General features: G+C 37.8%; 1 protein-coding gene across 5 annotated transcripts; it reads left to right on the forward strand.

The window, feature by feature from the left end:
* The first annotated feature begins 2,202 nt into the window (after nt 1-2,202).
* On the forward strand, nt 2,203-24,624 carry hecw2a (HECT, C2 and WW domain containing E3 ubiquitin protein ligase 2a). 5 transcript variants are annotated; one of them, XM_082174895.1, is made up of 30 exons: nt 2,203-2,768; nt 5,970-6,766; nt 8,089-8,196; nt 8,439-8,533; nt 10,156-10,225; nt 10,341-10,510; nt 10,809-10,951; nt 11,519-11,619; nt 11,711-12,468; nt 13,523-13,850; nt 13,964-14,068; nt 14,248-14,398; nt 14,597-14,700; nt 14,846-14,970; nt 15,975-16,160; nt 17,274-17,417; nt 18,404-18,488; nt 18,577-18,673; nt 18,833-18,916; nt 19,620-19,708; nt 19,987-20,107; nt 21,237-21,350; nt 21,616-21,768; nt 21,881-21,979; nt 22,131-22,260; nt 23,223-23,369; nt 23,448-23,562; nt 23,691-23,776; nt 24,255-24,367; nt 24,487-24,624. In XM_082174895.1, exons 2-30 carry the CDS (start codon nt 6,460-6,462, stop codon nt 24,596-24,598), a joined length of 4,440 nt encoding a protein of 1,479 aa, XP_082031021.1. In that variant the 5' UTR covers nt 2,203-2,768; nt 5,970-6,459; the 3' UTR covers nt 24,599-24,624. The 5 variants fall into 5 exon arrangements, with proteins under 5 accessions (XP_082031021.1, XP_082031023.1, XP_082031024.1 ...); XM_082174897.1 differs by having other exon boundaries at nt 13,964-14,062; XM_082174898.1 differs by having other exon boundaries at nt 2,204-2,768; nt 17,274-17,408.
* Nucleotides 24,625-26,339: the final 1,715 nt, after the last annotated feature.

Genomic DNA, 26,339 nt, shown 5'->3' on the forward strand with positions numbered 1-26,339 from the left:
GCCTTTTTTCGCTTGGTCGAACATTATTAAAGTTAGAGCTTATTTAGAGATATCAGCCGAATGGCTTAGTGCAGGCGCTAATGGAACCTAGGTTGTATCTCATAGATTACCCCACTAATAATGCCTAGAATGGTACCAAACTTATACACTAGTACAATCCTTATTCATCGCTTTCTGTCAGGACTTTTACGTGCTTTTCCCAAACCACTGAAGTGACGTGGACGTCCGGGTTAGCAGTGGCATGGGCCGTCAGGCAAGTGTTATTTAAATAAACTGCTGATATACTTACAAATTTTCCAATGCCTCGTTTTATGAGTACAGAACCTATTTGTACTACTGTATAATTTTGGTACTATTCTGGCATTATTAGTGGGGTAATTCACGAGATACATCATAGGGTCCGTTAGCGCCTGCACTAAGCCATCCAGCTGATATCTCTAAATAAGCTCTAACTTTAATAATGTTCGACCAAGGGAAAAAAGGCTTATGGGGGGGGCACCTTGTTAACAAGCAGTCTATGCCTCTGTTTAGTTAGTCAAATGTATGATACTTGCAATGCCTTAGCCATTGAACGAGTGTCCGGCTGCAGTCTCAGGAGAAAGTCTTGATGGTTCAGTAAGTCTTAGTTTGACTCTGTTATGGTTGAGGAAGTTACAATGGTTGTAACTTATAGGTCCCATGGTGTTCCACACAAACAGCAACCCGAAGATGCACAGAAGAGAGAAGAGTAACTGGGACAGTGACCTTTAAATTCTGTGGAGGTCACTCCGTCGGAGGGAAAGTTTACAACCCTTTGTCTTTGAGCATGGTGTTTTGTATAGTGGGCTGGCAGTTTGTGTCCCTTTATACTCTGAAGTAATATAACAAGAATACGATGCCTGAAGATGTGATGTACAGCAATGTTGTAATTGTTTACATTGTTTAAATTATTATTCTTTAATTTATTTATATTATATAGTTGTCTTTTTACATTTTTATTTAAATGTACCCAAAAAAAGTGTTTTATTTTATTTTATTATTTATTTATTTAGCTTGACCCTCTCAAAGAGTGCCCTGGATATAAAAATGTGCTTCTCTTTTTCTCTTCTTCAGTCCCTTTAAAAGGTGAGTGTGTATGTGTTAGTAATTCCTAAAAAATTCCCTTATTGCCAGTGCCCTTTTAATTCCTGCTAATTAGTCACATTTACTGACATTTTGCATTTTTTCCTCAGCCAAACAGATGGCTGTTAGTCCTGCTGAGATTTGGCCACTGCAGCTGCCAAAACACCATTTGACTGGGTTTAGACGGAGAGGTTGAAGTTTTCTTTCATCTCAGTTGAAAGACAGATCATTATTTAATCACAATGTCTTCTAATATCTGATGCACTGTTCCGCTTCACTGAACGGTCCACCTCTCCATTCATAAATACGTAAATCATTTGGCCCATACAGCTCATTTACGGCACACAATTAATGTGAACACACGAGTTTGGAGTGAGATCAAGTGAGAGGGTCTTTGAGTGTTCAGAATAAAGCACAGGATATGAATACAAATGCTGTCCTCAACAGAGCAGAGTCAAGTGTGCTACATCAAACAGAAGATTTATGGAATGGAAATGTGTCTCTAATGCTCCATACCAGAGGTTTCAACCCTGACAGAACATATTTTCATGAGTTTTGTCCAATGTAAACCTTTAAAGAATGCATATCTGAAACATTTTTATTAGCATTATTAATGCAAACAAATTGTAAAAAATGACCATTTAATCTTTGTTGATGTTAATAAATACTATTGCTCATTGTTAAATGTTTATTCAGAATGCATTTACAATTAACTAATGTGCATTAAAGTAATATTAGTATTCATTCAATTCAGTAAAAAAAAAATTAAAAAGTGTATTGCATGCATTAACCAGTTGAACCCTATTGCACAGTCTTACACAGGAAAAATAACATGTTTGAAAGTAAGTGTTTTTATTTCAGTTTGTTTCTTTAATGTGTATGCATTAAATGTGTTATATTATTGTGTGTGTGTGTGTGTGTGTGTGTGTGTGTGTGTGTGTGTGTGTGTGTGTGTGTGTGTGTGTGTGTGTGTGTGTGTGTGTGTGTGTGTGTGTGTGTGTGTGTGTGTGTGTGTGTGTGTGTGTGTGTGTGTGTGTGTGTGTGTGTGTGTGTGTGTGTTAGATATATAAATATATTTTTTTCCTGGGACAGACACACTCACAATTATTTTACATCTGCATTATTCTTCAAACCAACTGCATAAAGTCTGGATTGATCAATCCATACAAATGTAATCTGAAGACGGTTGTAACCTTTAGCCTGTTATTTGTCCCAGAGCTCCTGTGTGTCTGCAGGACAGATGTATTCGCCACTCTCACACTGCCTCCAGCTCTGGAGCGCCTTATAACTGCTTTATTACCACCGCTGCATGCGCTGAAGACGGACCGAGCCGGGTGGTCACGACCACAGGGAAACCGAACGCCGTTTTCTGCTATAGCCTAATTACACAGATCTTCAGGATCAGATAAATCGGGCTGTTATCCAGGATGGTATAGCTCATCTGTCAACCTGTGCAGAAGGGAACTGTCCCCTCAGTCGTGATTCCTGGTTCGGGAAAGCGACAAAATCTCGCTTCATTGGATGAAGAGGCCCTGAATGGATCGACGCCTCGCTGTCAAGGCGAATCTGAGAAAATAGCTATAAAATAGTATTATTAACGCACGTTACTCGCCTTTGCGCCTCGGATTATGTTGGCGTTTCCATGGACACATCGCGTTGATGCGCAGGTACGCGGTTACACAATCATGTACGGTGTTTTGATGCATGCTGTAGGCTATGCAACCGACATTTTAACAGAAAATGTTTTATGATTCAGCAGTTCTAACGCACCACTGCATCTTGTGATTGAGTTTATTTTGCATATCACGCATTTTAGCGCGGAAATATATTTCTAGATGTAATAAAGGTGCATTAGCGGGGCTGAATCGGTGGTTTAGAAATACATATCTGCTGATGAGCGGTTGCGTTAATGCAGCATTGCCGAATATCTGCAGATCATGATGTGTGAATACATGACGAAGGGAATTCCCCGTGTTATCCGATAGCGCTGCTGCATGCCGTCGTGAGGAAACAGTCACGGCTCTGTGGAGCTTGTGTGCGCGTTGGGCTTCACCTACAGATTAATTCATGATAATAACACCTTTATGTGATAACGTTAACTAGGTTGTATCGCACAGAACTCAAATGACGTAATACACACTTCTGCTGAGTAATACAAATATATTACACATTAGGCTATTTATGTCATTTAGCCTATTTATTACACTTTTTTAAGACAGCATACAGTAGCTAGACCAATGTTCAAATTTACATCGATAAATAAACAGATTGGTAAAATGAAATTGGATGGACGATTCAGTTATAAACACGGAAATTCCTCCTTCCCTGATCCAGTGCAATTGTCTTAAAACGTGTTCTTTTTGCATAAAATTAAACGCCATATAGGCTAGGTTTCAATCAGATTTTTAGTAGCTTTAAAAGTTATTCAAGTTCTTTATAGCAAATAAACCCTAACTGAATTCGCGGTCGCGTGAGGAGGTAACCATAGCAACAGAACGCCGATCTCGATTTTTCTTTTGAGATCAGTAGGCTATCAGGCGACAGGCGTACCGTCGGCGGTATATTTGGGTTATTATATTGAGTTATATTCGGGTTAGTTATATATATATATATATATATATATATATATATATATATATATATATATATATATATATATATATATATATGACATAAATAGGCTATATTTAAAAATATCTTACATAATTGGCATATAGCTAAATGTGCTGGAGTACTTTTACAAGAATATGTGTCAAAAAAAAAGAGGGGAAAAAAACCCTATTGATATCCCTTAAAAAGTAAACCCTCTGAAAGCAGCTGCATAATTTGCTGGCTGATTTTGATATCTTTATTACTGATGCTGCAGTACTCCCCCTGTCATTCTACATTCACAATGCTGCATCACATTTTCAGATGCAGGAGGTGGCAGAGTGAATGTTTGACTGTATTTGAACATTATCTGTGACAAATGAGAAAGACCCCTTTAGTTCATTGCCTTTTATTCCCTGCAACCAGTTGCAAGAAACCACTTAGGGTAAAAAACAAACAAACAAAAAAAGCCTTCGTAATAATACATTGTAGGTATTTGTTAAAAACTACTGATCCATTGAAGAAAATGTTTATCAATCTTTCCAGAAGAAGCTGGGACTTCGGTGATGAGCCCGAAAGTAGCAGACTTCTGTTCAGTAATGAATTGTGCCTTAAATGCTTGCAAGATGCAAGACAAGGTCTGTTACACTGGCAGTAGTGTGCAGCTGCATGCTTGTGTGTGTGAATGTGTTTGTAATATAGAGAGTGGAACAGTAACGCTCCTGTGCCATTCTCTGTGCCAGCTCCCCAAGGTGCCCGTTATGTCAAGTAGCAAAGACTGCAGTAACCTCCGCTATAGTGCACAGAGGGGTTCCTGTAGTGATAGCAAACACTGCATTCATGCATAGGTGAACACAGACCTCATTTACTATTTAATGGACTGTAAGATTAGGTGTCATCCGCATGCAAACACTGCAGAAACTCTCTGTGCTGACATCACCTCCTGTAATTCGCTCATACACACATGCACGCTCGCTCAAGCATTTTTCAGACATGCAATACATTGTCATTCTGCAGTGTAAGACTTCTAATTCAAAATGTGGCAAACGGCCACTGCACGTATTGCACGCACAATGCAGTGATCCACATTATTTGTGGGATACTTTTGGAATTCTTCATGTTCGGTCAGAATTGGTGAATAAATAAGTTCACATTAGATGTTAGAGAGTGTGGAGTTTGAATGTTTGTATAACCAGCAGATATATATTATTTAGTTTCTACAATAGATACATTATAATGCAAAAAAAAAAAAAATTCAGCAATTTTATTAGTCTTTTTACTAACACTATTTTGAAATCTGGAAAAGTTTTATGACATACATTTTCCCAATTGCCCATGTCAGTGATTTATGAGGTATAAGGAGGATGGCTGAGCTGGAATGTTTTAAAAAAAACCCAAAGATGCTGCTGAGTGCAAAGAAATGACATCCACTAATCCTCCGACTGGTCCTATTTTTACCGGAGGTGCCTTTGGAACTGAAGACCTGTCAGATGATCATAAGAGAGTGTATTTGTGGGGCACACTTTAATAAAAAATTAAAAACTGCATGGTGTCTAGACCATTATTTGGTTAGTGTCTTCATTGGTGCATCATACTATGGTAGTTAATAAGCGAGTTATATCGTTGTATGGGGAACACATCTCAGTGCAGTGCAACCAGTTCAATTCAAACTTCAATTTATGAACAAATGACTCCTATGAACTGGTTCTGTTGAATTCAGGTGTTACTGGAATTTTGATGAATCCTTCACTGAATTAACCTGTGCTGTTATTGTTGACTTAATTGAAATAAAGCTGTAATAAAATACAAAATAAATATTAGATGAAAAACAAAAAAAAAAAAAAAAAATTTTAGAAATGTTCATTGGCTGATAAATTAAAGCAATATAGAACCTAAATTTGGTTGTAGAAATCACAAAAATTACTAAAATGAAAACTGAAAATATAAAAATATAAGCTAATTAAAAATACTATAAATATATAATAATAAATACATAAATAATACAAAAATAACACTGGAATTAACTCTCTGAATCGGCCTGAACTGAACTGAACTGAAAGTGTTATCATTTCAGTGATCAAAATGTAGCAAGTTATGTTTACTTAAGGTTCATGAAACTTATGTATTTAATATTAATGACTGTACATATGAAACTGTGTAGGACTGTAAAAACTTTCTCTTTACTGACATTTCTCTTTCTTTGTTCCTCTCCCTGTCTCTCTGTCATTTTCCTTACCATTTCCCACATCACTTTCCTATTCTTCACACTTATTTGTTAGCTTCTAAAGACTCTTAGATATTTGAATTAAAAATAATTTTCATCTTCTTCATTGTGTGTTTATCAATAACAATATCAGATTGTTTTGACGATATTCTCTTGGAAGCCGAGGAGGATTGTGTTTGCTAGCTGGAACCCATTGGCCAATCAATTGAAATAACTGATCTCTTTTAGATTCATTAAAGATTAATTAAACACCTTATTCTCAAATCGTTAAGGTCAATAGCCATTATCATAGCCAAGTGCTCTAACAGACGACAGGCCAGAAGAGTTCCTATCTGGTCCTTGACCTATATGTCCAGACAATTACAGTTCAGGCCAGGTCTGATCCAGGATTCAGGTCAAGGTTCTCGATCATTCCGGCCTTTTCCTCAAATCCCCATTCAAACACATCCAGTCCATAGACGTGCTTCCACACAGTTGCCACCATTCGCCCCTCTCTCGCCACAGCAGTTCTCCCGTCCAGGCCCCGCTCCAACCCGGCGTCAGGCATGGCGCCTCAGGGGCGGGATCACCTGGCCACACGGGAGTCTGCAGGTCGTAGACGGAGCCCAAATGTGCGGCACACACTCAGCCCGGACAACCTTCGGAGCTTAGCCGAGCGTGGCGGGGCCGAGCAAGCTGGAGTTGGACTCCTCAGAGCCAACAGTGATACAGACCTGGTCAGTTCTCAAGGGCGATCCTCACTCACAGCTTCTACTTTAGAGTTCACTATGGGCCGGGGCCAGAACTTGGTCATCTCATGGGATATCAAGGAAGAGGTGGAAGCCACAGACTGGATTGGCCTGTACCACATAGGTAAGGCTTGGTGTTATTGTGACTAGCATCTAAATTCCAGTAATTCTGGGTTTTGCTGATATGAACCAGTCTGTTTGCCCCTTACACAAATAAAAACTTTTATGTGCAATTAACTAATAGTTTTCAAATGAGTTTGAATCGATTTAATCTTGTCATGTTGTATGAATTTAAATTAATTTAGTCATGTTTAGATATCTAAGTCCTCATTTTATTTAGTCATGAATTTATCAGTTTTTATATATTTATTTTTGATGCTATAGTGATAATGTGCCAAGCTGTGGGTTTGTAGTGTCAAAAGGAGACGACATCTTGTAACATGCAGATGGTTTTCAAAACAAGATTTGGGGTCCTTTTATCATGCACATGAGGGTGACACTCAAAAGCCACATATTTAAAGATGTTAACAACACATGATGTCACATAACTCAAAAGAGGCGACAAACAACACCGCCAGTGATGTTTTGTCAGGCCAGCACACATACTGGGAACCAGTTAATAAAAATTATTAAGTACATTTTTAAATAATCAAAATAAAATTCTGCACAAAAAGTATTCTCATCGCTAACATTAAGGTTATGAAGGTCATAAAGCTGCAGTCTATGTGGAGGTCAGAAGGCAAAAATATCTTAATTTGTGTTTCGAAGATGAACAAAGGTCTTGCGGGTTTGGAACGACATGAGGGTCAGTAATTAATTACAGAAATTTAATTTTTTGGTGAACTAACCCTTTAATAACTTTGTTATGGTGTGATACAAAGTAAAAAAATTGCTCACAAAAGTACAGACTACAGAGAAACACAATATAGTACAAGTATACTTTAAATTAAAAACAGCAGGACTCTACCAGACATGCTGTTAGGTATGTTTACTAGATGATGGCAGACAGATCCAATCACCCTCTGTGCCCTTCAGTCCTCATCCTCAAACACTAAGATCACAATTCTCACTGTCATGTAAAAATATGAGACCAGAGCAAAGCGATACATCTGGGCACAAAGCCACTAACCATCGACTTGAAGGCCAGCAAAACTTCTTTACCTGCACAAGGGTCTTATCTCTAGGGGGCTCTAGGTTTCAACGACTAAGCAAACATTCAGTAATGGCCTCAATGTAATCTCTCCCACTTGTTCATTAGTAGATGACTAAATGCTGTGCAATGTAATTTACAGAGCCACTGTAGATTATTTTCTTCTTGTAAAACTTGTCATCCTTGTGGGGCACTGTTCTGCTAATTTGGTTTATTCTACCTCCTGTCTGTGCCACCCATTTGCCACCTAAAAATGCCCAAAACAGATTATATAAACTGTTGGAAACTTTTTTCAGATGAGACCTGTCCATCAAACATGTGGGACTGCAAGAACCGTGGGGTTAACGGTACACAGTGTGGTCAGATTGTCTGGAGGCTAGAAGCAGGGTCGTACTTCCTTGAAGGTGAGTGACACAACTTGATGTTATAAAATATTTCATGGACCAGGAGGTTAGACAAAAGTAGAGATACATACTTTTGTAATGGCATGCACTTGTTTTACATTCTTGATGCTCTGACATGTTAGAAATTCCTACGGTTATAAATATGAAATGTAATGTTCTTTTTGTTATAAATGATCAGACTGACTCTACAAATATGCTGGGCAGATTTGTTATGCTAGCACTCTTCTGGTTATCTCTTCTAGCTGAGACAAGGATCTGTTTTAAATACTACCATGGAGTCAGTGGTGCGCTGAGAGCCACAACTCCCTGCATCACAGTCAAGAACCCCAGAGCCTCGGTCAGTGTGTGTGCGTGCGTGTGTGTGTGTGTCAACAGCAGATATTATTCCTATGTAAATAGACAGCATTATAGCTCACAAAAACGCATGATGTGGTAAAGTGCTTGGCTTTTCAATCCAATTTAGTGTAAAACAGTTGTTAGTCTGATCAAATAATAAATCATACAAGATATAATAAAACACTTCTGGTGATTCATTACTGGAAATGGAAGGTCAAGCACATTGCATTGGGGGATGAGGTAAACAACACATAGATCCATACATTTCTATGTAGATTTTACATAGATAATTTGCATTATACAATGCATTATACCATTATACACATGACATGAACACAGCATGGAACATTATCATTCAAATGTTTGGGTCAGTAAGATAAAAAAAAAAAAAAAAAAAAAGAATGCTCTATTCAACAATGATGCACTAAATTGATACAATATAGAAAATGTATTTATAATGTTACAGAATATTTTTATTTCAAATAAATGCAGTTCTTTTGAACTTTATATTCATCAAAGAATCTATATATTTTTTAAAAAATACAATAGAAAAGAGTTTCACAATATTACTATTTTAAGGCCCGTTCACACCAATAACTTAACTATAGCGAAAATGATATAGATATTACTGTTTTAAGGCCCGTTCACACCAAGGCCACTATAGCGAAAATGATAAAGATATCGTTCTAAAAATCATTCTAAATAATTATAAAAGAATAGTCCACACCACAATTATAACGATAATAGTAACAATATTGTTGGAATCACTTTCAAAACTATTTTTTCCAACTAATAAATTATAAAAAGAAGACAGCCAATCAGAATCCATCCTGCTTTAAAGAGCTGGAGCATTTAAAGTGACAAAACTGCAGCATGCCCGTTAGTGTGGGTGCTAATATATTAGTTAGTATAGTTAGTTATTTTTAGTGTTTTTATATGTTATTTTGATCAAATAAATGCAGCCGAGGTGAGCATATTCTAAAATATTGCCGACCGACCCCAAGCTTTTACATGTTATAGTGTATTTGGTAGTTTTTTTATTTCAAACATATATATTTTTCACTGTTTTTATAATTCAGAAACATTAGTCGTAATTATACTGTTTTTACTGGCTCACAATATCTGTGGAATATTGAACGTTTGCTAGCAGATGATATTATAAACAGTACTACTGTAGCTGTCGTGTTCACTACAGGTCAGACTATGATTGGTAAAGGTTACACAGTCTATGAGGTGCTAAGTGCTGAATGTCTATTTGACTGCAGCCTCACATCATCTATATGTTTGGAGGTCGGATATTTATCAGTTCCCATAAGTGCAGGCCATTTATCATGTCGTTGGGTGGATGTAGAGGAATCAGTCATGTAACGTTACATGTGAGCTCTCTCCTCGACACCTGCCTTCCTGTGTAGAGTTTCAACTCTATTGAAACACACTTGAGCCAGATAATCACACTTGGACAGTGTATTCCTGTTTTCTGTGTCAAGTAACCTGAGGAGGATGACCACAGTGAGAAATTATGAATATTAAAATATAAAGATACTTATAATTTATCACTGTAAGTCTATGTTCAGAAGAAGGCTAGGTGTCTGTAGCCACTCATATGTCAACGATATCTTCTAGGTCGACGGTCAAGATGAAGGACAACAAGCTTCAGAGAGCAGTCGAAAATTGGTCAGCTTTACCCTATCAGGTGTGTAAGAGACAAAGAGGATTCAACTAAATGTCAATGACTTGTGACGTTATCCTACTCCAAAGATTTATCCGTGCGTTTTTTTATTACTAATTAGACTGTTGTTTGTTTTTAGATATCCGGGCTGTGGGGCTGAAGAAGGGGATGTTTTTTAACCCAGACCCTTATTTGAAGATGAGCATTCATCCAGGCAAGAGAAGCTGCTTTCCGACCTTTTCCCATCATGGCCAAGAGAGACGATCCGGCATTACAACTAACACTACTAATCCTGTGTGGAATGGAGAGGTGACACACACACACACACACACACACACACACACACACACACACACACACACACACACACACACACACACACACACACACACACACACACACACACACACACACACACACACACACACACACACACACACACGCACACACACACACACACACACACACACTCTTACGTCTTACGCACGCTTAAAGAGGCACAAATTCTCTAATGCAGACTGTGAAAATACAAACATGTTCACAGCCATGAACTGAAACAGTTGATGATGTGTTTGTTTTCCAATTCTCTCTTTGCTTTTCCATGTAGAAACACACTTTTGTGGCTCTTATGACAGACGTATTAGTGATTGAGATTAAAGACAAGTTTGCTAAAAGTCGACCAATTATTAAACGCTTCCTGGGTCAGTTGAACATTCCGGTGCAGATGCTGCTGGAGAGACATGCGTCAGGGTGAGTGTCATGGCAATGTCTCATCTGATCGTCACCACACCACAATGTGTGATCAGTAATACACTACCGTTTAAAACTTTGGGGTTAGTACGATTTAAAAAAAAGAAATTATTACTTTTATTCAGCAATGATGCATTAAATTGATAAATAGTGACAGTAAAGCCATTAATAATGTTACAAAAGATTTATCTTTCAAATAAATAACTATTTTCAACGTTGATAATAAAAATAAATGTTTCTTGAGCACCAAATCAGCATATTAGAATGATTTCTGAAGGATCAATTGACACCGAAGACTGGAGTAATGATGCTGAAAATTCATATTAAATTATATATTAAAATATAACAATATAGAAAATAGCTATTTCAAATTGTAATAATATTTCATTACTTTTCATTACATATTTTCTAATATTTTATTACTTTTGTACTGTATTTTTGATCAAATAAATGCAGCCTTAGTGAGCACAAGAGACTTCTTTCAAAAACATTAAACAAATCTTACTGACCCCAAACTTTGAATGGTTGTGTATGTGTGTCAATTAATACATGTTTATATGGCTACAGGAACCAATCACTGAGCTTCTCTCTATGCCGCCGTTTGCCCACTGATCATGTGAGTGGTCAAATGCACTTTAAAGTGGATATCACATCTATAGGCCAAGATGGTGAGATCACATACAAACACATTTGGTCTGGCTCAGCTTATAGCTACTAATTTCAAATGGTTTTGAAATAACTTGTACCCACCTCTCATAGATGTTTCCCATGAGACGATTCTGGGGGCAACAGCCCTCAATGGAGCTCCTGGAACCCCTTCAGATGATGAAGAGCTGCCCCGTCCTCTCCAGGTCCCATCAGCAGGCCCTTCACCCACCGGCTCCCTGGGTTCCCATAGAAATGGGGAAGGCAGCAGCATACCTTCCCCAGACACCGAAATGTATGGAGCCACCCTAGATGATGAGGCCCCTTCTTCTCCAGACCTGCTCCAGGGTTCCTTCAGTGAGCAGCTTGATTCCATTGAGGCCCCTAAGGGCCCGGGCGATAGGCCTTTTGGGGCAGCTTCTCCCAAACTGCGATCCAGCTTTCCCACACACACACGCCTCAGCGCTATGCTGCACATTGACTCTGATGAAGATGAAGAGAGGTCCGCTGTTACGGAAGTCACGCATCCAACATTTAATGGTGTTTCAAGGACTCAACAAACACCTCCAAAACCACCGATTACACAACCTGCACGTGAAGGATCTGTAGAGGAACCTCCAGAAGAGGCTGAACTGGAGTCTGAAATAGAGACTCTGAATATAGGAGCAGAGGTGCCTCCTGAGCCTGAGGTCATGCCGAGTTCAGTCGCCCCTGAGGTGGAAACTGCCAGTTTGATGGAGAGGCAAGAGGAAGAGGAAGTGGAGGCAGAGGAGGAGGAAGAGGGACTGGCACCCAGTGAAGAGCTGGCAACTGAAGTTGATATTTCTTCAATGGCATCTGACTGCTGCCCGGTCCCTACATCTGCTTCTCAGGTCAGTTGAAGATTTACTGAAAGGACAATTCGCAATTTAAGTGGGTCAATGACATACAGCCATAAATTGTCACCCTCAATTCGACAAATCTAGTTTAAAACAGTGTTGTCATTGTTAACTAAATCTAATAAAATTGTTTTCATTCAAAAATAAAATATAAATGGATAAAATATGAAATACAAATAGATGAAATTTTTAATTACTAAAACTGAAACAAATAAAATATATCAGATTATTAAAAAAACGAATGAAAATGACAAAAGCATGTTTACTTAAATGACTTGTTTAAATTACTTAAACAAACTAAACTTAAAATGAATACTGAAAATATATAATAAAATAAATAAATACTATGATAGTGTATAAATAATAATAAAATTGCACTTGTTGTTAGAAATGTAGTCTTTGTGTTCATGTTGAAACACTTATACTATGTTCAAGAAAAGACTCCACAACTGTCATGCTCTGTAACCATGAAGTAAAAAGTAATAACATATTTATTTACACCATGAATGTGTATTTTAAAATACATCTTATAAATTGCTCCACAAGTTGCTCCACTTGCCTTGCCATAAAAAGGACAAATTCCCTAATATTTTTTTCTGCGTTTTTCTCTATGTTGGTGGCACCATATGACTTTTAAGAAATAATAATAAAAGATTGTGACAAACTCCATAATATAGTTTGCTTTTCAGAAATGTCATTATTTTAAGGAATATTTATTTTTGAAAAATGAGTATTTTTTTTATATATATGATATCAGGACTGTTTAATCACCTGGTATTTTTTATATATGCCCTAAAAATCAAAAAAAAAAAAAAAAAAAATCATATGAAGAGAATTAGAAATCTATGAACTGCTTTGTATTGTACATTGTATTATTGTATTGTATTGTATTATATTCTATGTATTTTTAATTAAATTAATAGGTAGGGAAAAATAATGAGTGTCACATCATCAGTCCAACTGGCTCTTGCACTAGACCTGAAATGTTTGATACTAATAAAAGCAGAGAGGTGAAGGTTATCTTTCTCTATGAACTTGATCTTTATAGGAGGCAGAACAGGGGGCAGAGGCAGCCATTGACCCAGGGGGAGAAGATCTTTCAGATGATCCACCCACAACTTATGAAGTTGCTGAGACTGCTGAAGAAACCCACCCAACTAATGAGCAAGTGAGGGATGCTCCAAAACCAGAACCATCAGCCAATGAGGAGGAGGAATGTGAAGATGTGACCGAGGACACAATGTCCAGAAGGTGGAGCCTGGAGGCAACAGCAGGTGTGTCACAGGAGGACGAGGAAGAGGAGGAGTTAATGCCGTCAGGTGACGGAGAATCTGGGGATTCTGAGACCTTCGTTACCGAGACTGAATCAGAATCAGGTATTCACAGAATCATTGAGCTGGCCTTCACTTGACAATTCATTTTAAATGGAAAATTAATCAAATATGAGTTTGGAAATACATCCTGATTCTGTATGTAAAATGTTGCGCAGGTGTCCCTCAGATAAACGGAGACCAGCGTGTTAGTTCCCTGCCATCTGTAAGACAAGACGTCCACAGATACCAGCGTGTGGACGAGCCCTTACCTCCCAGTGAGTGTGTGTATGTGTTTCTGTACTTTCGCATGTGCTTTTTCTGTTGTGTCTGTAGATACTTTGCTTATGTGTGTTTGTTTGAATTGACAATTTCGCCAGATTATGCCATTTAGGCTTGATGACTCAATCAGGCACCTTCACATCCTACTCTCCATTCTCATTTCCTACCTTTCTTTTCTCAGACTGGGAGGCTCGTATTGACAGCCATGGCCGTATCTTCTTTGTGGATCATGTGAACCGCACCACCACGTGGCAGAGACCCACTGGCCCACCTGCCCCACAGGGTCTGACCCGCTCCAGCTCCATACAGCAGATGGAGCAACTCAACCGCAGGTTAGAGCTCATGAATATTGAAAAATAATAATAATATAACAATTTAAATGATAACAATTTTGCACATTCAAAACTGTTTTATAAGCTCACGTTCCACTGGATCAAAACTGACCCTGGAATATGAAAGGTGTATACACTATACAGTAGGAGGGTTAATGCATTACCGAAAATGTGACTGCTGTATTTTCTTTCTGGCAGGTATCAGAGTATTCGTAGGACAATGACCAATGAAAGGTCTGAGGAACCGAGAGTGGATGATCCTCCTCCTGAAGAAACAGACCTGCTGTCTCACTCCATCTCTGGTAAGCTGTCAATCAAAGTAAGAACTACAGATGATAGTGTCTGGGAAAGTGAATGAATGCTATGCTGAGATGAATGTAAGATGACTGAGGCTGGGCAGAATGAGCGGTTGTTGTTCAGTCTGTTGATGTGTCTGTTCTCATGTAGAATACCGGCGGGACGGCTTTATGGGTCAAGCCAGCTCACGTTCTCGTCTGGCTTTGCTGCTTCAGTCTCCTGGTGCAAAGTTCCTCTCCAGTCCAGACTTCTTCTCTGTTCTGCATTCTAATCCTGTGAGCTAAAGCACACAGAGACACAGATATCAGTGCTTACACGCACACCTGCAACTAAGTCATTGATAATGTATAGCTGGGCGTTTTTACAAAACTACAGAGCCTTGCACATTACATGTGGGGGAAAAACAAGATTGTGGCCAAATATTCTCTCATTTTAGATATAACTAAATTAAACAGAGGGAATTAATTAGTAACTATAGTTAACTAAAACGATTGAATAAAATAATAATGTCATTGGAGCAAATTCTTAATTTTTGGCCTCAATATATATTTTTTCTTTCCTGTGTCAAATGCGTGGCTCTGTACAAAACAAACCCAAGTGCAAAACCTTTTTTTTTAAAGTAATGACGATGGACTCAACATTATCCAGCTTATTACATGGCTACTTACCAAATAAATACATGGACATGAAATATTTAATTTTGAATTGAAATTATCTTAATGATGATCTTACTTGTAGATTTGCTTAAAGCTTGTGCTAAGCAAAATAGTCTATTAGAACATAACACTGCCTAGCAATAAGACGGATGCTGCAGCACTATTACAATTTTAATTTATATTATTATTATTATTAATGTGTAAACCAAGTACGTTTTTTCGGGACTAGTTAGGAAACATATTTAGCTACATTGTAAAATGTCTTCCTCTATTTCAAGATCTGTCTCACCCATGTCTTTGTGTCTCTTACATAGTTTTTCTGAGCAATGTTTTCGTCTTATTGCTTTAAATGGGGACTCCTGAGCTTCTAGACATCTAGCAAAGGTTTTATGCTCACTGTTTATTTTCAAATACAGAAGTCCTCTCAGATCATTTTTACTGTATTCAGTAGCTGTGTTTTGAGTCGCAAAATGTTGCCAATTTGCTATTCTATATTGCTATGAAATTAGCAGTGTCATTTTGCGACAGATGATGGTCAAGTATCCAATCAGAATGAAATATTCAGAGAGGCGTGCAATAATTTTGACACATTTCCTGATTTGATCTCTTCATTTCCCTTTCAGAGTGCCTATCGCATGTTCACTAGTAACACGTGTCTGAAGCACATGATCAGTAAAGTTCGACGGGACGCCCAACACTTCGAGCGGTACCAGCACAACCGGGACCTGGTAAACTTCCTCAATCTGTTCTCCAACAAGCAGCTGGAGCTTCCACGGGGCTGGGAGATGAAACATGACCAAACTGGAAAGGTGTGTGTGTGTGTGTGTGTGTGTGATTTCTCCTTCTGTAATTATGCTTTTGTTCTGTCTTACGGGCCTTAGACCTGCATAAGAGTAGTGTGACAGAACAAACTGTACAGACATAAACTGAAATCTGAGTTAGTATGTTCATGTAGGACTGTCTGGTTGTCTTGATGCCCAGTTAGTGTTTCTGACAGGAAACAATGAACAGATGCTTGTCTTTTTTATTCTTAAAGGGATAGTTCACTTTGAAATTAATTTTTGGGATGTTTTAGCTTACCTCAAGGGCATCCAAGATGTAGGTGTCTTTTTTTCCGCAGTAGTTTCAATTTTTATATTTTTAGGTCAAACCGTTCTTGTCTGTCAGTCATATAATGCAGGTCTATGGTCATTATCTCAAAACACAAGCACAGAGTCCAAATTAAAACAATTCCCCGTCGTCCAAATTAAACAATTCCCCATCGTAAGTACACATTGATGGCCTAAGAAACGAAACGAGCGGTTTGTGTGAGAAAACGAACAGTATTTATGTCGTTTTTAACGCTTATACACAGCCATGTCCGAGTGATCTGATCTGACGTGTGCGCAGACTGGTGCATAGATATATACACACTAGACGTCGCCTTGTCTACGGCAGTTCATTGGAACGAATGTCTTAAAGGCAACATCTAGTGTATATATCTATGCACCAGTCTGCGTACACGTCAGATCAGATCACTTCGACATGGCTGCGTATAAGCGGTAAAAACGATATAAATACTGTTCGTTTTCTCACACAAACCGCTCGTTTTGTGTCTTAGGCCATCAATGTGTACTTACGATGGGGAATTGTTTAATTTGGACGACGGGGAATTGTTTTAATTTGGACTCTGTGCTTGTGTTTTGAGATAATGACCATAGACCTGCATTATATGACTGACAGACAAGAACGGTTTGACCAAAAAATATAAAAATTGAAACTACTGCGGATAAAAAGAGACCTACATCTTGGATGCCCTTGAGGTAAGCTAAAACATCCCAAAAATTAATTTCAAAGTGAACTATCCCTTTAAGGGCCCATTAGTTTTGTATGTTTCATGGACAGCTGTTTGCTCAAAGCCTGTTTGTGTTTATGCATCACAGGCCTTCTTTGTGGATCATAACTGTCGTGCCACAACGTTTATTGACCCGCGGCTGCCCTTACAGAACTCCCGGTCCAGCGGCCTGTTGGTTCACCGACAGCACCTGTCCCGCCAACGCAGCCACAGTGCAGGAGAGGTAAATATGGTACATATTTCAGTAATACATTGTGCACTAACCACATACACTTCCATTCAAAAGTTTGGGATCAGTATGATTTTTCTTTAAAAATAAATGCATACTATTATTGAGCTAGGACGCTGTCACGTTTTGTCGAGGAATAAGGAATACGAATGACTAAGAACACTTCAAATAGACTTTACTGGAAAACAGGAGAAATATGACACATAACCAACAAAGGGCTGAACAGAATAGGGAGTATATATGAGGGAACTAAACAGGAACAGCTGGACAATGATTAACTAATGAGTGACCAAGGTGGCAAACGAGAAAATCAGGAGAACAGGCAAAGAGCAAACAGAAAAAGGCACCAACAGAAACGCAAAACAGAACATGATTGTGACAGATGCATTAAAATGACAAAAAATGACTGTTCTTTTGAAATGTGTAGTCATCAAAGGATCCTAAAAAAAGGTTTCCACACAGTTTCTACAAAAATATTAAGCAGCACAACTGGTTTCTACAATGATAATAATAATAAGAAGAAATCTTTCTAAGCATCAAATCAGCATATTGAAATCATTTCTGAAGGATTGTGACACTTAAGATTGGAGTATTGACTGCAGAAAATTCAGCTTTGCCATCACAGGAAAATGTAAAAAAAAATATATTAAAATAGAAAATATTTAGCAATATTACTGTTTTACTGTGTTTTTGATCAAATAAATACAGACTTGGTGAGCATAAGATACTTCTTTCAAAAACATTCCCAAACCCAAACTTTTGAACGATAGTGTAGGGTAAAATAAAGAGATAAAGAAAAGAATGTTTTGTCATTTTGTCAGTTGTGTTGTTTCTATTTTTCTCCATTGGCACTGGGTATCTCCATCTCATTGCTCCTGCACGTGTTTTTAATGTGCCATCTATTGTTTTCTTACATCTAATAAACTCAAATGGGGGCACTGTCATTAGGAAAATACACTGAAATTGTGAAACCTCCTCTGATGTTTCAGGTAGCAGATGACTCTCGCTCTCCAAGTCCTCCTGTCCAGGGCCGGTCATCAAGAAATAGTCAGTACCAGGACATGGTGCCTGTGGGTGAGTGTGTGCTCTCACGTTTACACACTGTGCACACACTGACATATGTACATGAGTACAGACACATTACACATCTGTGTTTTTACAGCTTATAATGAGAAGATTGTCGCCTTTCTGCGGCAACCCAACATTTTTGAGATTCTGCAAGAAAGGCAGCCAGAGCTCGTGAGAAACCACTCCCTTAGGTACATATTTCTGCAGTTTTATGTTTCATCCACAGATGGCAACAGAGAGCCCAGAATTTCGCACTGCACCTTTGAGAGATTGTGCTGTAGTTATTTATAATTTTCATGCTACAATAGCTAAATGCTCAAAGTTTTTCATATGTTTTATGGTTGGTTCAGAGAGAAGGTCCAATTCATCCGCAATGAGGGGCCAGCTGGGTTGACCCGTCTGTCTAGTGATGCAGACCTGGTTATGTTGCTCAGGTTAGTGTGTGCACCTTTTGCAACATGTTTAATTACAGCTAACCGTGTGCCTGCCTGTTTCCCTTTGCCTGAGAGACGCATGCATTTGAGTGTGTATGTACACTACCATTTAAAAAATAGTATGATATTTAAAAAAAGAAAGTAATACTTATTCCACAAATATGCCTTAAATTTATCAAAAGTTACAGAAAAGACACTTTAAGTTATATTGTTACGAAAGATTTCTATTTAAAATAAATGCTGTTATTTTGATCTTTCTATTCATAAAAGAATCCTGGAAAAAAGTATCATAGTTTTCACAAAATTATTTTCAACATTGATAATAGTAATAAATGTTTCTTGAGCACCAAATCAGCATATTAGAATGATTTCTGAAGGATCATGTGACACTGAAGACTGGAGTAATGATTCTGGAAATTAAGCTTTGCATCACAGGAATGCATTCAAATAGAAAACTGTGATTTTAAATTGTAATAATATTTTTTGTTATGTACTGTATTTTTGATTAAATAAATGCTTCCTTGGTGAGCCTTGATTTCAAAAATATTAAACATATGTTCAGACCCCAAACTTTTGAATGGTAGCGTATATGTTAAAAAAAAGCAAAAAAAAAGCGGTGTACATATTTTATGATGGCCTGACTTTGTACACCTAGCTCAGGTTAGAATACACATACCTGTTACCTGGCCCTCTCTCCTTGCAGCCTGTTTGAAGAGGAAGTGATGTCGTATGTGCCGCCCAATGCCTTACTGCTCTCCAGCTACTGTCATGCCTCCCCACAGAGCTCCCCTGGTGAGAGGTCACATGACCTGGACGCGCATCTAAATAAATTATTTCCTTTCCCCCCCTTTTTCCTGCCTTGTGTCCTCCATTACAAGGCTAAATAATGAGAAGTGGAAGACCCTGTGGACTAATTTGAATGTTTACCTGATCACGCATGTTATGTTTTTCTGGTTATAATATATGCTTTTAAATGTTGGAAGAGCCTTGCATTGTGGATACTAGATTTGCCAAGTTTGTTTCATTTTTCAGCTTTCGTTCCAGTTATTCACATCTTCTCTTGCTCATAGGAACTCCACGGGCCAATGCTCGAGCACCTGCACCCTACAAGCGTGATTTTGAGGCCAAACTAAGAAACTTCTACCGCAAATTGGAGACCAAGGGCTACGGGCAGGGGCCGGGAAAAGTGAAGTAAGTTCCATCTTTAAAAAAAAGTTGAGGAAATAGAGATAATTCTCTACTATTCTCTCTTCTATTCAACAAGCAGCTAATGTTCACTTCTTATTCTATCTCTAATCTTGTGTGTGCAGTTCAGTGGTTGGTTGAAAGCATTGAAATCCTGTCTAATTAACAATCTGAAATGTTTATAAAATTTTTGCAAAATTATAAAATGGAAAGTTCCCTTAATGTTTGCATAACCAAGAGAAAAGGTTTTAAAATACAGTACCTGTCAAAATGTTTTTCAAAGAAATCTCTTTATGTTCACCAAGGCTGCATTTATTAATCAAAAATACAGTAAAAAAAAGGAATCTTGTGAAATATTATTACAATTTAAAATGTATAATAAATAAATGTAATTTATTTCAGCATCATTAGTCTTCAGTGTCACAGGATCCTTCAGAATGTTAAGCAGCACAACTGTTTTCAGCATTGGTAATAATAATAATAATAATAAATGTTTCTTGAGCAACAAATCAGCATAATTGAATGATTTCTGATGGATGATGTGATACTGAGCGATGATGCTGAAAATTCAGCTTTGCATTACAGGAATTAGGAATACATTTCTTTTTGAAATATATTCAAATAGAAAATAGTTATTTTAATTTGTAATATTATTTCACAATATTACTGTTTTTACTGTATTTTTTCTATTAAAGAAATGTAGCCTTGATGAGCATAAGAGACTTCTTTCAAAAACATTTAAAATTGTAATGTTTCCAAACTACTTTATATGTAAAAAAATACATTTAAAAAATGGATGTTTTAAAAGAGAACGTTCAAAAATGACCTTTTTATAACTTAATGGGAACATTAGCAAAACATTCTTAGAACATATTTTTGTTAGCTGGGTAATATTTAAAATAAGTAAAATCTTAAGTAAAAAGAAGTAAAAACTTCTACCAAGAAATACATTTTTTATATTTTAAAACTCACTTGAATTTGTTTTAGATCTTTAGACAAAACAATACGGTGCGTCACAATGTCAAGGCAAACTGTCAGCACTAATACAAAATATGGAGGCACTTTTGTTATGATTTTGTTAATCTGTCCTTCTCTAGAATCTTTGTGTCCTGATATGGTTTCCATCACTGTCTAGGTTAATAATTAGAAGAGATCACCTGTTGGAAGACGCTTTCAATCAGATCATGTGTTATTCCCGCAAAGACCTCCAGAGGAGCAGGCTTTATGTCAGCTTTGTTGGAGAAGAAGGGTTGGTATACATATTTTCTATCAAAGTGAAATATGTTTCTAATTAATTTGACCTGTATATTATTGAGATCATGTGAAATCTCTACATTACAACAAGTGTTTTCATCTCATTGTAAATGGCAGACTTACTTCAAATGAAGATGCCCCTTTAGTTCTATCATTTTACATTTTGTACTTTAAACCACATCACTGTATTATTACATATATGTGTGCATTGATTTGAAATGAGTAGTGTATTAAATATACATGTGTTTTTATATCTTCAGATTGGACTATAGTGGTCCATCCAGAGAGTTCTTCTTCCTGGTTTCCCGAGAGCTGTTTAACCCATACTATGGACTATTTGAATACTCAGCTAATGACACTTACACTGTGCAGATTAGCCCCATGTCAGCCTTTGTGGACAACCATCATGAGTGGTAATCAGCCGATGGATGGATGGATGGATGGATGGATGGATGGATGGATAGATAGATTTCATTCTCAATCAATGTCCAAAGGGCATTTTTAGACTTATGTTGTGTTTCTTAGGTTCCGGTTCAGCGGACGCATTCTTGGTCTTGCTCTAATTCATCAGTACCTGTTGGATGCCTTCTTCACCCGACCCTTCTACAAAGGCCTTCTTCGCATGTGAGTCTTCACATTGAGCACTGAAGGATGATTCATATTTGCTTCATGAACTGTATTACGGCTTTCTCTTTTTCTTGATTGAACTACTCCAGACTTTGTATAATTGTTGTATAATTCTGTCACATTATATGTAATGTATTTCTCTTTGTAGCCCATGTGATTTGAGCGATCTAGAGTTTCTGGATGAGGAGTTTCATCAGAGTCTGCAGTGGATGAAAGACAATGACATTGAGGATATGCTGGACCTCACCTTTACTGTCAATGAGGAAGTGTTTGGACAGGTCCGAATGGCTCATGTTTGTTTGTGTGTGTTTGTGTAGTTCAGGTAAACCCTACATTTTTTGGTCCCCAAGAGGAAAACAGATTATAAATCACACTAAGTGACGTGTTTTGAAAATGTTAAAATGCAGAAAGTTTTCTGTGGTGTTTAGGGTTTGGGGATAGAATATACAGTTTGTACATTACAAAAATTATTATGTCTATGGAGTGTCCCCATAAAACATGAGAACACCCAACCAAGTGTGTGTGTGTGTGTGTGGCATCAGTATATTTAGAGTGCTAAAATGGGATTTAGCTGACCTCTCAATATTTGATGGTAAATATTTGATCACTATTCTGTATCTAGAAAAGTCCTAAATCCTAGCAAGAGTAACCTGTCATCAACAATGTTATTTTTTTTACTATTATAGTGTTTTTTAATTGATTAATATTAATTATTATTAATCATAATATTTTTGCATTTTTATTTTTATATTTTCAGCTTTCATTTAAGTTTTAGTAATTGTATGTGCTATTGTCATTTAAAAAAATGATTGTTTCTATTTAGCTTTATTTTTATTTCAGTTTTAGTACAGTTACTAACTAGTAATACAACTTTTTATTTATTTATTTCAGTTAATCTCAAAGCAACATTTCTAAAGGCCATTATTTCTAATAACCACACTGGTCCACTGTTAGCTGTGTTTTCTAAGGCAAGCATCGTTGTTATTAGTTCTAATATTATTCCTAAAAATACCTGAATCTGAACATCATAAACACAGGAGAGTGGGGTATTTGGATGAGCAAACGTCCTAGCAACAGCTCAGAACACCTTAGCAACGCCCTAACAATCACCCAAACGACGCTAGCAACAGCCTAGCAACCAGAAATGTATATCAGAAATGCAAAATCTATTTTAGTTAGTTAGCCTATTCATTGTAAAGTTGTATAAACTAAGAGTGAACTGGAGGATTCTTTATGTCAGATTACAGAGCGTGAGCTAAAGCCGGGTGGGTCTGGCATTGCAGTGTCAGACAAGAACAAGAAAGAGTACATTGAACGCATGGTGAAGTGGAGGATTGAGAGAGGTGTGGCCCAGCAGACCGAGAGTCTTGTGCGAGGATTCTATGAGGTATGATGTCATCTGAATCTTTCAAGATGAATGACTTCTAGTTTAACTCCGTTGATCTGAGACCATGTGATTGTGCAGGTGGTGGACGTCCGACTCGTCTCAGTGTTTGATGCCCGAGAGCTGGAGCTGGTCATTGCTGGAACAGCGGAGATTGATTTATCCGACTGGAGAAGCAATACAGAATACAGAGGAGGTATTTTTTACTGAAAAAAATTCAGGTGTTGTTTCACACCAGGCAAGAATATCACAGACAGAATGTGTAAAAATGTTACAGCGGGATATCATAATGTGACTTTTTTTTCCTCATCTCTGCCTTTGAAGGTTATCATGACAACCACATAGTGATTCGATGGTTCTGGGCAGCAGTGGAGCGTTTCAATAACGAACAGAGACTACGACTCCTTCAGGTACACTCAGATCTCACTATCACCATGGGTCAGATCCACTACCATTCAAAAGTTTGGTGTCAGTCATTTTTTTTAAATAACAAATGATGTTTTGTTTTTTTATAAGAAAGTATTTTTATATAAGAGATGAATACTTTTATTCAGCAAGGATGCATTAAATTGATCAAAAGTGACTGTTGAAGAAAAATTATATATCAAGTAAATGCTGTTCAATACTGAGCAGGAGACTTTCAAAAACATTACCTCATGAAGCTAATGTAGCTCAAAGAGTAGAGCATGTCGCTATCAACAGCAAAGCTGGGGGTTTGACTCCCAGGGAATGCATGAACTGATACAAATTGCACTTAATGAGCTCATACAGTGTAAAACAAAACCTCTAAAACTGTCATTCTTATCTGAGCTCCCATTTAAACCTAAGCTCTTCTCCTGGTAGATCAGTGAAATTAGCCAAGTCAAAATGTGCTCTACTTTCCTCCAGTTTGTTACAGGCACTTCCAGCGTTCCCTATGAGGGCTTTGCCTCCCTGCGGGGCAGTAACGGCCCACGTCGATTCTGTGTGGAGAAATGGGGCAAAGTGACCTCCCTCCCACGGTATTTCTGAGCTTTTTATGTTTAGTGCCTGACACACACATCTTACTGTGACCGTTATACGTTATCCCACACCGATGTTCAATCAGCTAATGCCATGTTATCTTTATATGTTTGTAAAGGGCTCACACCTGCTTTAACCGCCTGGATCTCCCTCCCTACCCCTCTTTCTCCATGCTCTACGAGAAGATGCTCACTGCTGTGGAGGAGACCAGCACCTTTGGTCTAGAGTGAGCTCCCATTACAGCAAAAGTGCTACAGATTTTTTTTTTTGGCTCACCATACAGACTTTATTTTCATCCCTCACTCTTCACTACGACCTTGGTCACCGGACACTTACATAATCTTTTTTGACAAAGTCTACGGAACTGGAATATATGCCATCAAATGACTCATTGGGCATGTGCCAACTCCTGCTCTATATTGTATGAACTCAAAGCCTGTGATAACTGCAATCAATTCTTCACGCAAAGAGACTTAAGCCCAAAGTATACTTCGGCCGTCCGCGTTTTGCGACAGTTAGCGCACTGTCCGCATAACGTAATTTTCATCATCAGGAGGGTCCGCAAACGTCCGCGCACACTGTCCGCGTGCAGCCCAATTTTAGTGTCCACGCGGACGGTGTGCGTACAACAGCGCATGTGCGAGTTGAGCGCTTGAAAACAAAGTCGACTAGATAGTGCGCACGCGCCAAATGTGTCTTTTTGCACTCGTGGCCAAATGAGTATACATTGAAAGGCTCTGAAGATGGAGCAGAACGCGGAAAAGGAAGTATACTTGGGCCTTTACACATTCACAGAAATCAGAGCTGGAATCTTTGTTATCTAGTTTTGGCCTTCAGATTGGTTTAGACCTGTACATGTTGATCTGGGTTTTAGGTCTTTGCCTTTTGTTCTTGACTGAGCTGCTTTTTAAAAGTCAAAACTATATCTATAGGGTTTAAAGGAACAAAGCTGTGTTGATTTTTGATGCAGATCTTTGTCATGGAAAGATAATGTCAGTTAAAAAGATAATGTCAGACTTTTTTGGTTTCTGAGGTTTGACTTATGATTGGCGTTCCTTGTTTTGAAGGGTCTAAATGACACTGATCTTGGCTGCAGTTCTGAAAACTCATTCTTTTTGCCATCTTTTAAGAGAATGAACCCATGAAAACAAAAAAGCATGCACACTCTCTTATAGAGATCCTTGCACCATATGTAGTGGTTGTAGAATAGCAACCTGAACGTCCTAGGTTCAAACCCTGAAAAGAATGACCCATGATCTAGAACTTCCTCTATCACCTCTTGTGCCCTTGAGCAAGACATTTATCACCAGACTGTTCCAGGGGACTTTAAATGTAGTAATTCACTTTGGTCGCTGGTTAACTAACAAACACCAACACTCAGTACTTTATATAATGCACAATTTTTTTTAAATCCACCTCTCAACCTTTTATGCAACCCGCAAATGTTACAAAAAAAAAAAAACTATGAATGTATAAACACTGATCACCATGTGCAATGTGTGCAACAGATATTTGTGTATCAGGAATGGTAGATTTGTTCTTAGAGTTAATCATAAGGAGACCTATTGTTCTAAACTGTGGTGTCAGACACAAACAGTGGCCTTGAAATCATCTTTATTAAAATGTATAGTTGGGTGTAGTTAATATCATGGTGATGTGTGCAGTCCACTAGAGTAATTTAAAACCAGGGCTCCAGTGGTTAAACAGTAAAAACAGATTAACAAGTTTCTTCTGCTATGGAAAAAGAAAAGAAAAGAAAAGTGAAAGAAAAAACACGTTTTAGCATGTGTAGGGAGTAGCAAGCCAAACTGTATCACCCTTGCACACGTGGTATGAAGTGTTTTGGAAATATGACATGGAGCAATCTCAGTGCAGGAATTTCCATTTAATATAAGTACAGATAGAAGCTAAACACGTAAATAATGGATAAAAAGTTCCTCATTTTAGGGTGACAAGTTGCACCCCTCGTTT

Source organism: Leuciscus leuciscus (genome assembly GCF_965113295.1).
Source record: "Leuciscus leuciscus genome assembly, chromosome: 7".
Taxonomy (NCBI): domain Eukaryota; kingdom Metazoa; phylum Chordata; class Actinopteri; order Cypriniformes; family Leuciscidae; genus Leuciscus; species Leuciscus leuciscus.

Excerpts from the sequence above, each read along its gene's own strand:
- hecw2a (XM_082174895.1), top strand. The coding sequence starts at position 6,460 with ATGGCGCCTCAGGGGCGGGATCACCTGGCCACACGGGAGTCTGCAGGT. Across the intron at positions 10,952-11,518 it reads CTGGAGAGACATGCGTCAGG|GAACCAATCACTGAGCTTCT; the intron begins GTGAGTGTCATG and ends ATATGGCTACAG. Across the intron at positions 21,980-22,130 it reads TACAAAGGCCTTCTTCGCAT|CCCATGTGATTTGAGCGATC; the intron begins GTGAGTCTTCAC and ends TTCTCTTTGTAG.